This window comes from Gavia stellata, chromosome 7 (genome assembly GCF_030936135.1).
Source record: "Gavia stellata isolate bGavSte3 chromosome 7, bGavSte3.hap2, whole genome shotgun sequence".
Classification (NCBI taxonomy): domain Eukaryota; kingdom Metazoa; phylum Chordata; class Aves; order Gaviiformes; family Gaviidae; genus Gavia; species Gavia stellata.
In genome coordinates, this window is record NC_082600.1 from 16,585,597 (window position 1) to 16,598,248 (window position 12,652).

The window sequence follows — 12,652 nt, forward strand, 5'->3', positions numbered from 1 at the left end:
ACACACTCCTTGAAAACTTGGAATGTAAAGGAAGGACTTTACCAGTAAATAAGTTACTAAAAAAATTAAAAGGTCAAACAACTAAAGTACAAAAGAATGACATTAACTTTGAGTATGCAAGACAAACAAGAGAATATAATATGCTTTCCTGACAATAGTTCTTCAGAATAGTGTAACATACTTTTTGAACAAAATTATTAAATGAAGTCATTAAAATGATAGTTTGAAGAGTTTTAAATATGAGAGAGGCTTTAACAGTCCTATTTTTACATCTGAAACAAAGAAAATGCTATGCTTAAAGTTGTCAGTCACGTTTTGCTAATACCCAGGAAAATGAGTCTGTATAGCAGTCAGAACAGAAATGAGAAGGCACTAGACCTTTTAAATATGTTATTCCAGTTTTATTTCAAAACAATGGACTCCATTGTTTTCAAAACATAACCTCATCATTCATTCAACATTTTATGCTACAACATTTATTTCAGTGAGTAGCTACTCAGACATTACATACTCAAGCAAGCAGAGCGCTGGACATCCACACAAATACACCACCCATTGGCTCGTAAGGATTCCTTTTGGTTTGCCAAACTTCATAAAGCAGTCTCCCTGATAAGAATGTTCATGCCCAAATTGTATGTATTTTTGCAGTATCTAAATGAAAAGTAGTGGTATTTCACACTGAAATGAAGCACTGCATTTTTTGACTTACAACTCTGAACAGAAGACTCAAAGCAAAGCAAGAACGTTCTTTTAAGAAAGGTTACATGCTTCTCAACTACTAAAAAAAGGTAAACCATTATTTTGTTATGAGAAGCACATGTGAGTGAAGCTTTCACTGGAACTAGATACTTTACAAAGTTATTCTTCATTATTATAACTTTTATAGCCTTTTCACTAATATAAAGAGAAAACCCGGCAGGGGGGCGGGGAGCAGTAAGAAAAGGCATTGGTTGGTTCTTCTCTTTGCCCTGGGCCCTATGTCTGAAATTCTGGTCTCCTTTCCAGAGAAACTCTGAATAATTTGAAAAGTGATACAAAACCAACTACTATGCAAAAAAATAACTAAAATTCACTACCTGTCCTCCAGAGAATTGTTGAAACACATTTTATAACAAACTGGAATGGAAGGATGTGATTTTTGTCTTATGTTCTTTTTTTTTTAATTTAAACACTTGAGAAATACTTAAAAGATGTCTCTACCATTTCAGAGTTCACCTCGGTGTACATCTAAGTGACTTCCAATAAAACTTCACTCAAAATCAGAAGAAATCAGATGTAACACCGCTGTTCCTTATAAAGTTCCCATAATGAAACTAAATAAGGCTTTATTTCTACATTATAAAGCAGAAAAAAAGCACCTTCTTTTAGTTTGCCTTTAAGATATGAATTCGTGTATATAAAGAATGAAAATGCATCCTCACTTCAAAGTTGGCAAAATTTTGCGTTAGTATTTAAGTCTACATAAATGACACAAATATTTTAATAAAACATTTATTCTTCAAAAACAGGTACAAACAGTAGCCCACGTTTTCACAGGATTCATCATTTAAAAAGGAAATAAAAAGGTTCCAGTGCTACAGTAACTGAAAAAACCCCAGAGATGTGCCAAAGAGCAACTTAGTTTGTTGCTCCATCTATTATTTACTTCTGGACTCTCTTTCTGGTTGCTGTGCCTTTCTTGGGTTTTGGTGAGGTTATCTTCCGGGTTCTGGTAGCTACTGCGTCTGCAATTCAAACAAAAAAGAAACAAGACTTTCTATAATATAAAATAACAGAAATGGATCACAAGAAAATACCTGTGGTCTTTAAGAGGATAGATCAACTCAAATCATTCATTTAGTTTTGTATAGGGGAACAGGGGACACATGACATGGTCTCAGAAGAATTTACCACAATTTCTGGGCACCGATTTTCTCCTGAAAAACACATTGTACAATTCAACTTCTCAAACAGTAGCATTACATACAGTTGAGCCAATTTAATAGCTCACTTCCACCGAAGATGAAGAATCAGATACTTTTCAAAACCTAAACCCCTCCTTCCTCTCCATGCGCTGACTTTCAGTTCTATGATCCCTCCCAGTATTAAGCCATTTTTGGTGCTCTTTGAACCTTGTGCTAAGCTGATTCAGCTCCTTAACCTGGCAAAGAACTTTTTTGTGGTCTAGTATTCTCATAGTTTAGTGAGTTGCAGCAGCTTAGAGTGTTCTGAATGGAGCTTATACAAGGGGAGGTGGAAGGTGCACAGGTAGAAAACAGGAAGGTTTTTGTTTGGCAGTGTTGAGCTGTTAAATCAGCTCAGCTATCAGTGCAACTTTACATGCAGATTTCAAGCTATTATTTGAAGATATTTTATTAACAAAGGTAACGAACAGTGCTATCTATATAAGATTCCTAACAAACCTGGCAGGCAGGTTGTTCAAAGAGACCATACTTAAATGCAACAATAAAAAACTCCCTGTACTTAGATTCTTTCCCGCCCACTAGCAGGGAAAAGGAAAAAAACAAAAAAACAAACCACCACAGCTCATTTCTGTGAATCACATTCAACTGTAGTAACTTCGAGAAAAAATACTACATATAACAAAAATTGCTACCATTTTCACAAACGCAGTAAGAATGAAGTGTTTTTCATCTCCTAGTCACTTTTTTTTTAATCCTGACTTCCTCCTTGAAGTCAATATGCCTAACTATCTAAGTTTTTGCTTGTAAAACTATATATAACTCTACAGTTCCTGTCAAATTCTTAATCTGCATTACTGACAAAGAAAAAAAAGGTAAAATTGAGTTTCATGGAAGTCCTTAAGAAAGAGGCTGCGTGCATAAGACAACAGCCTTTGAGAAGTATGAGTCACTGATCTTTCAAGCTCAATGAGTAAATCTGGGAAAAGCAAGGAGACAGAGAACAATGCAAAACAAACCAAAACAGTCTTGAGTCCAACCAAAACCACACCAAGAAAAGCAACGTACTACTGCAAACAGTTTTGCTTTCATGCTTGTTTAACTTTACATAACTTAATTTGCTCTTAAAATGTTGATTTGAAATTAAAAATACCAAAATTAACTTTGAAGAATTTTTCCATTCTTGAAAATGGAGAATGAAAAAATATTCTTGTTCCCTTTTTGTCCAAAAGCACTTGCTGCATTCAATATAAAACTATAAATAGATTTTGTGAGACAATACATCTTATATTAATAAATCACTTTAAAAAAAAAAACAACGGACAGCTCTGGTGATAGTCTGTCATTAAGCAGAGCAGCTTTATCAATGAAAGATCTGTTCTGGCGAAACACACACACACACAGACTCTGCAACCGCTATGTAAAAATCAATCCATTCTAGTACCCTTACAAGTACTGGTAGCTAAAAGCTATACAAGCAGGTATCATAAAACTAAGGTAGTAACTTAACTAGGTAAATCATTTCAGCCACTACAACTGTGAATTCTAGCAACAGACATGTCTTCCGAGTTTTCAAACTGAGTAGTCTTAGTGGTAGGCCAAGTTACCCTATCAACTGCATGAACTGTACCGGTTTTCCTCTCTCCATCCCTCCTGAGATTCTTCCCTGGAATCTTTGTATTGCAACAGAAAGCAGAGAATGACCAAAGTTTTCTCTTCAAGAAAAAACAATAACCTGATTTTTTTTTCCCTTTCATTAATCCTCACTGTTTTTCACTGAGATAACTATGATTTTTCTTCTCATCCAATCATAGACTGTCTAATCAAGTGCTACAAAGACAGGTCAAATTCACGTTCTATTATCAGAAAGACTGTCCATATGAAATCTTGATAACATATATTGCCCTCTCCCCACAAACGCTTCTTGTGGAAGAAACGTCAATTCTGTTTCTGAAAACAGGAGAAGTCCTGTGTGGGCAGCAGCAAATGAGGACACAAACAAAGCTATTACAAGCAAAGGAGAGGGGTTTTATAATGCAGATTAAACTGAATTAGGTTGAAACAGCAATTTAAATGAGGAAGAATTATATAGGCAAAAATAAACCAGATGGTGTCACTGCACAGCTTGTTTTGAGACTGGAGCAAAGTTCAGCAGAGGCATAAAGAGTCCCACAGGCTCTAGAGGAATTATTAGACAAGTTGACTGTGATATCTGATCCTCTCTGTGTAAACAGTATATAAAGCAACTTTACAAAAGAAACCCAGCAGTACCGTGTACAGACTTGGGCTCTATCCTTCAAGAAAGTTCTCATAAAAATGGGAAAAAAAAAAAAAAATCAGGAGTGGTGAAGATGGTTTCTAGCTCACTAACAAAAAAAAAAGAAAAGGAATTGAATTTAACTAGTTTATCTGAAGAAAGGAAAAAATGGGAGGGAGATGTGATGGTGCAGCCTTTTGTACTCATCAAATGTGGTAAAGGTTGCTGCATAAGATGAGAGCAACTTTCATGTCCACAGTGGATAGGACACTAATAAGCTTAAGGGAAATTCATATTAGGTACTAAAAATATCAAAAGAAAATACTCCACCTTATCAAACACTTTTTAGTAGTAAGGATAGTTAAGTATTACAAGTAGTATTGACCAGGGATGTCTTAGAATCTTAATCATACAGGTTTTAAGAGAAAATATTGGTATGTATCAAGATTAACATAGATGTATATACATAATCTTGTCCTTAGACTTGTGTATAGAGCAGATCACCTCTTGATGTCCCTTCTCATCTTGTTTTCCAATTCTACATACACCATTTTAGAAACACATGTAAGTCTTATGAACAAGAGAAATAAAACTGTACTTGAGTCAAAAAATTAAAGTTTTTATAAAATGAGATTCCTTTGGTAAAAATAAGCAGACACCCGAGTCCCAAGTTTCCCACTTAATTGCTTTGATGGAAATGAGGACAGTGAGAGATTCTGAGCATGAAAACACAGCTACTGAGCAGATGAAATCAGGTATGATTTAGGTGTTAATGGTGACTTCTAGGTTACATTATAGGCTAGAATATTTGAAAACAGAACCACATACAGATTTTAGATTCTAGGCAAACATCAGGTCAGTGAAAAACATCTAGCAGCAGGCATGCTGGAGGTTAGCAACTGCATGACTTGCACATGCTGAATTTACACCTGACAAAGACTGAGTACATGCCTGTCTCTGTATAATGGCTGAAGAGTTCCAGAAATTCTAGTCTATGCAATCTCTTAAACTAGACTTGTAGTAATCATTATTAAACATTTCGCCCTCAAAAGAAGCACATGCAGTCAAGTCCGTTGATCAGACACTGCAAGGTTTACTTTCTTAAAAAAATAAATCTCACATGTGTACACACATGTGCATAAATCTCACACACACACACTTTTCTCTATGTTTATGTCTAAGGAACAGAGGTCAATAAATCTGGAGTGTTGGACCACGTGGTGGAGCGTTCTCAAGTAGTTTCTGGAAGACGTGTTCTCAGACTAGTCTCCACATAGATGGAGCTTAATCATCATTTCTATATAGACTCCCACTGCGCCACAGCAGGACAGTCTTATGACAAAACTGACATTTCTTTAATACTGGCAACTTCATGTCATGTATACTGAATTGTCACAGTTAAGCTGAAAAGCGATGGAGTAGGAAGGAGAGGGCCACCAACCTGACACAGCTCTCCCTAGTCAACTAGATATTGTGGATTTGTAATTTCCAAAGGAGACAAATTTAGGACTGTCAGTTCTTCAAAATTCTTCCGCTGACCACAGTATCACTTTTGTCTTGCAAAATGTGCTTCAGTCATATTTCAGGTGTCTTTGATCATATCAAACAACCAAGTCATTTTGCTGGATGGCTTCCTAGGAGACCTTTTTCTTTCAACTGTTCCTTAAAAGGGTTCTAAAATCATCAAACTGAAAAGGGAAAACAAGAGAATGGAACCCATACAATTTGTATTTACATATGGGAAGAATAAGGGAAAAAAAAAAAGGCACTGGAAGCTAAAAGACTACACTCAACATCCAGCTCCAAACATCAAATGGGAACTGAAGCCAGACTGTGCAGCATTTAATGAGTTAAGAATCACACTAATCTACCATTCTCAAATCAGTTTGGGCAGGTTGAATATGGTGCCAAGGAAGAGCTACTATTCTTTTAAGATGATGAAATAAGGAAGAGTATGCAGTCCTCTGACAAGCCCTTTCCCAGCTTGGCCAGGGAACTGCTGAAGCAACTGCAAGGGCAACAAAGAGCAGTTTTGGTTAGTCGGTTGTTCTCTTTTCTCAGCAGTCCTTTTCTCTACAAAAATTCAGAAATACGATTCAGAAAAAAGAACAGATAGGCCAGAAGAATGCAAATACAGACTTGAATTCCAGGAAATATATGATTGTGGGGTGGGGATGAGAGAAGAAAGGAAGTTTGTAGAGTTATGGTTAGGTACTCTGTTCTTCGAAGTCCTCTGTTTCCTGCAACAAATGAAGCCAATACATTTCCATATGATAACACAGAAAAACATCAGGACACAAGAATGTATTATTTGATCACTTTATGCCTGTGTATTTCCTAAAGATAACATCGAATCTATGAGTGTTCTTTTAAAAATTTTAATATAAAATTGTTCCAGATAAAACTGAAACTGATTTACTTCTAGTTGTAAAAATTGTTTTACTGAAAGCATTCTAAAACACAATTGTACATACACATATAAATCAGTAGTCACACGCAGCATGTTTTTAAAAATAGCCCTCCTCTCCACCACACAGTGATTTGCAGGAGGAACAGTTTAATTCAAACATATTACTTGCAATCTTGAAAAAGGTTAGTTCCATGTAAAAATCTGAGTCACTGCAGTACAGGGGTTTTTTTTCTTTCCTGTAGAAAAATTTCACTTACAAATTTTATATCTGAGTTTGAATTGCAACACTTGTATTGCAGTATGCTGAACATCTTCAGGTCACAGAAAAACAACAAAAAAGCAGACATCACTTTTATTCTTAAAATATTTAGCTCTACGTGTAAAGTCATTATAGAAAACCTTACCCCATGGAAAATTTTCCTCAGAAGGTTTTGTTGTTTTGTTTTAATTTAATACTCTTTATTAGCAGCAAACACAAGAAAGTCCCATGAAGTGTAACAAGGAACTTAAATGTATTTACATTTTAAATGTGTTTAAGTGCTAGAAGTGGTCTGAAGAGATTGTACAGAAATAAGCTTAAAATATAAAGGAAGACTAAGTAGAAAACTGTGTTCCAAGCAGAGACAGGAGCAAACAGGAACACTCCCATACTTTACATCTTGGACATTAATTTTGTTTCTTTATTATTATAAGTGTCACATGTTCAAGGTGCTTTTCAGTGAATTTGTCACTTGCAAATTGTCAACGAAAACCATTATCCAGGAAGAACCACAAAGATATATTTGTTTTATATCTAATTTACTTTAGCCTTCCTACTCAGAACATTTGAGGATCTTTATACTTAAAAATCACCTCATACCACACCTCTTCTAATTTAAATAGCTTTTGAAGATCCTCAAACAACTTTGGGGCAGGCCATAAAAAGACAGATCACTTCATATTGTGTTTGAATATACTTAACACAAAATACAAAAGTGAATTTGTCAGTATTTCTCTGCTCTAAAACCTGAATCTTCCTGTTAATTTCTAGATACAACATAGCAGCACATGCTTTTAACTTCTAAAACCAGACTACGTAACTCTCATACTAGAACATTTAACTTGCAACATTCCTGAGACAAGTAAGGGAATGCTAAGAATGGTGCAGAAAAGGACAGATCTTCTGGTGACTAGTCACAGTGATGGATATGCTGTTTTAAGACTAATACCCAATTACTCCTGGAGTCTGTTACAGATACTAGTCAATACCAAATCCTTCACAAGAAGAACAGATGAATAACAGACAAATAGAACTATTGTACAGTACAGGTTTTGCTGAAAATGTTTGTATTAGGGTATAAAATCAAGAGGTAAAAATCCACCTATAATGTGGGCATTGGTGTGGAGTAGAAAGACAAGTAACAAGTGGCACCATAAACAAGCTCAAAAAACCCTGTATGATTTGCTTTCTCCTAAAGCTTGATGACAAAGCCAATAATTCTGTAAATATAAAAATGAGCCTAAGTGTAGATTTACTCCAACATTAAGTAATAAATCTTGCTTGAATGAAGAAAAAAATATTTCTAAGACAATAACCCAGATACTGATTTATGCAAAGCCATGCAATGTAAATAAACATAAAGCTAAGTACCTATGAACTGAGAAATACTACTAAACCTCCATTTTGGAATGCTTTCTAACCAATCCATCAGGGTAACTATTGTCATATCGAAGCTGTTCACATAGTTCGTTCTTTATAGCGCAAGAGTAACCAAAGACCCCAGTTAAGGTCTTACCAAGCTAGATGCTATCCAGCAATACAGATGTGCACAATTCGTACCCCTAACAGTATTGACTATTAAAAAAATACATTAAAAAATACAGTACTTCGATCATCATGTCTACTTTACTATTTCTCTCTCTACTGTCCCAATTAATAAACGCCAAAATTGTTTAAAAAAATTCACAACAGAAGATAAAAAAAGGATAGTGTAAAAAAATTCTATCCTAAAAAAATTCTCTATATCTATAAACCCATCTTCATCAACCTCAAGATTAAAAAAAACCGCCAGTGGTAGAGGTTTTATCTCTATTGGTAGCTTTGAACCTAGGATTATTTACAAATTCTCATGAAACTCTTATTTTTCCAGCATTTATGCAATTTTCAAAGTTCCCTATACTAGCTGCCTATTCCATACAAACTGATTATAAATAAGCATATTAGTCCTATGAATATTATACAATACACCCTTTCAGAAGCACTGGTGGATACATACAGTGTATGCCAAAATCTGGTATTCTGCTTTAACAGTATCATCACTTCTAAGCCTGTATATTTTACTACCATACATGAAGGCAGCAGATACTGAAAACAGAGCTGTAACAGAGTGTGAAAAAAACTTTTCATTTAAATAGAAATCATCTCTTCTGATAGCATTTTTCCTGGTGGAGAGACATTGACTAATATAGTATTTCAACTTCATCCATATTACCTTAAAAAGGATACCTCTTAGAATTCCAGCTTTCAGAAAAGCATATAGGTTCCAGTTATCACAGGAAAAAAAGAGGAAACTGATAAAATGCTAACTTAAATAAAAAACAATTTAAGAATTCCACAAAATTTTGTGCATCTTCTTTTGGAAGTACACAGCTTGTTTCTTGAGGGCTTTCTGAAATTCTGTTTCTAAAAAGAAGAGTCTAACACTCTTGCTTGACAGCTCCAGAAACACTGACGGCTGACATGATTGAAAGAGATGGCCTTTACTGAACTTATGTGAAGTAGCCACTCTTACGCTGAGAACAACCAGGGGGAGCAGACGGAAGAAGCAATAATTTCAAGATGCCCGTGCTTTCTCAGTGCCATTCTTTCTTCCTCCTCCGCCAAGCCTGGTGGCTCTCCAGCCTCAGCGGTAGCAGATTTCTTAACTGGCAGAGTCCCTGCAGCCATTGAGCACCCTGGTGTACTCAAACTGCTGCACAGCTGATCAGGATCTTTTTGGGCTGACTAATCTTTTGGACTGGATTAGACAAACTGCATAGTCAGATGCGGTTAATGCTGATTAGCTGAACAGTAAGAGGTTGCATGGCTCTTCTTGCCACTGTTTTAAGTCCAAATACTCATGAGATGTTTGAACACCTGAAGAGTAAACCCTTGTCTGGACATATTTATCCCCTTTTAGAAACCAATAAAATAGCATTTCAAGAAATTTTAAAATGTTCCTGTGTGACTAAACTTCAATTTCTACAATTAAGAGATATTAAGAAATTATCCATTTTACTGGACAGTAAACCTAAGGATATTTTTTAGTCACAGGACTAATCACATAACAGAGAAACAAGTCTGTGGTAACAGAAAACTAGTCAGATTTGGAAACACAGTATTAAGTATTTCTACAATAATTGGCTGTTTTCAATTTATCAAAAGCATCAAAATCATAAGATTATGAAACAGTTGCGCTTTCCTTCAACACAGATTTATGAATCACGTAATAAGTGGTAAAGTTTTTAATTCCAAATCTGGAGAGAACAAAATGATTAAGTACATGTATCACTTTTCACCTGAAATAATTTGCTATACTCCCCCCACTTGGTATTCATTAAATTGGGTAGTATAAAAAGGTGAAATTAGAACCATTTCACCTGTAACTCTATTGAATTGGCAAGAGGAGGTTTAAATTTACGCTTATGTCCATAACCACTGGATGCTGAAAATATATATAGCCTTCTAAATACCTTTACTTAGTCTGAAAAAACTTAGCATTTACAAAAAGCTAATGCTACCACGTGGACTGCAATTCCTCAAGTTCCTTTTCATCTCTATCTACGAGAATTTCAATCTACAAGCCCAGGAAAAAAGTAGTATAGTATATAATATAAAATGAAAGTATGTTCTGCTCATGTCTATAAAATCACAACCAGAAAATAGTCAGCTGTATTAAATATTTTGTTATAAGGTCTTAAATAAAATCTAAAATGCTGAAAATCTGAATAAACATCAGCATCGTATCAAATAATTGTATTTCCTTGAAAGAAAGTATAATCTAATTAACATTTTTTCAGCCACTGACAGACTAGAAAATTCATAATCTATTGAAGCCAACAATTCAAAAGGCATTCAAGTAAGAGAAATAAACACTGATTTTAACGATGAGAATCCTATAATGTGAACAGCTGAAAATAAACAGAGCAGTGTCACCTTCTGGAATAACATGAGCTTAATTACTTGTACTTTGTACCATACTATTTGAGTAAATATACTAGGGTAAATCCAGAACTTACCAATAGTATTAGTCTTTGAAATGTTACATTTTCCCATCCTGCCATACTGCTTCATCAAACCTTTTTCAAACAAGCGCATTTGTTTTGGGGTAGACTTTAGTGCTCCTACTTTATTATTTTTAGACTACTTGACCCAGACAACATCCGGTCTTTTAGTTAAAAAATCTGAAGCAAGAATTCTTTAGGAAAAATATTTTTGTAATTAGTTGAATTCCGTTCACATCTACATGCAGGAGTTAGGTTAGATCCAGAAAACAGTTTGACTGGACACTTACCATAAGCTTACCCTATACAGGTCTACTGAAAATTTCTGATCTTGGACTTGCAATAATCCTACTTTATCTGTCCATGACTGTTTCCAGACAACACTGAAACTACGCCAAATTATCTGAAATGTAGCTTCAGCATTTTCTATCCTTACAGCTGATCCTTTCCTCGATTTTGAATACACTCGCTTTTGGAAGCTGCTGCCCCTAGTCCCTGGCTTTAATACACTGCGATGAAGAAGTCCGAAGGAGTCAGCATATTCTGACAGTGACTTGGACAAGACGGAAGGACAAAAATGAGAATGGAGGAGAGAACGAATGATGGCAAAAGAACAGGGTGCAATCACCAATTTTTAATCACCTAGCATTTCTTCCAGCTTTAGGCAGCATATAATTGGAGAGTATACCCCTCTTACACAGAAAGTTTAAATATTTCTATTTTAGAGTTAATCTAAAAAGAAATTTTGACAAATAAAAAGCACTGCTAAAGGTAAACGGTTGTATTGGGTGTATGTGGCCATGGGGCAGGGTTTTGGTAAGCTGGGGTCAGCTACAGGGCTGGTCTCTGTGAGAAGAGGCCAGGTGCTGTCCTGTGTCTGACACAGCCCATGCCAGCTGGCTCCAAAACAACCCTGTAGGCCAAAGTTGAGCCTAATTTGTTTGTGGCACATCTGTGAAAACATTTAAGAGGGCAAAAAACACTGGACGGGTGGAGGGTGATGGCGCAGGGAAGAGAGTGAAAAACAGCACAGGGAACACCAAGGCCAGAGGAGGAGGTCATGCTCCAGAGCACTGCAACAGATACTCCCTGTAGCTCATGGAGGACCCAGCATGAAGCAGATAGCCCCAGCAACTCGTGGGAGAGCCCACATTGGACCAGATAGATATTTCCTGAAGGAATGGGAGCACTTTTTTTTTTTTCCCCTGAAGGACTGCAGCCCAAGAGAGTGAGCCCACACCGGAGCCAGGCAAAAATGTGAGGAGGAAGGAGCAGCAGAGAGAAAATGCTATGTACTGATCATACCACACTTCCACTCCACACCCCCTGCACCATTCAGGGAGTGGGGTAGAGGAGTCTAGAGTGAGGAAGTTAAGTTGAGCTTGGGAGAAGGGGAAGGAAAGATGTTGTTTTAATGTTTGCCTTTGTCACTACCCAAATTTATTTTAATTGGCAATCAATCAAATTAATTTTCCCAAAGTTGAGTCTGTTTTGCCCACAACAGTAAGTGGTAAGCAATCTCCCCATCTTTGTACCAACCCATCGACGATGAGTTTTCTCATCCTCTTTTCTCCTTCTGTCCCATTGAGGAGGGGAGTGGCTAGGTGGCAGTCTGGCCCTTAGCCAGGGTTAACCTACCACACCAGTACATGTGACTGAGAATGATCTTTTGACTTACCAGAACAAGTAGGTTTCTTTTTTTCTGGACTTCCTGTATCTTCCATTTCTGCTTCAGTCCTCCCATTGGTTGCAGCTGCTGCCTTTCTTTTTTTCTTGGGGGGGGGGGAGGAAAAAGGCAACTGAACTCAAGAGCAGGAAAGACCACACGAAGTAGAAAATATC

The 12,652-nt window shown here is 36.3% G+C and overlaps 1 protein-coding gene across 2 annotated transcripts in view; it reads right to left on the bottom strand.

The window, feature by feature from the left end:
• Window positions 1-404: 404 nt before the first annotated feature.
• The window catches only part of VRK1 (VRK serine/threonine kinase 1), a 37,632-nt gene continuing 25,384 nt past the window's right edge, over window positions 405-12,652 (bottom strand). For both annotated transcript variants that reach the window (XM_059819423.1, XM_059819422.1), the window contains 2 exons: window positions 12,489-12,582; window positions 405-1,724 (listed from right to left, as the gene is read on the bottom strand). In XM_059819423.1, the coding sequence (XP_059675406.1) occupies window positions 1,642-1,724; window positions 12,489-12,582 (177 nt within the window). In that variant the 3' untranslated portion in view covers window positions 405-1,641. The remainder of the gene's footprint in view (window positions 1,725-12,488; window positions 12,583-12,652) is intronic.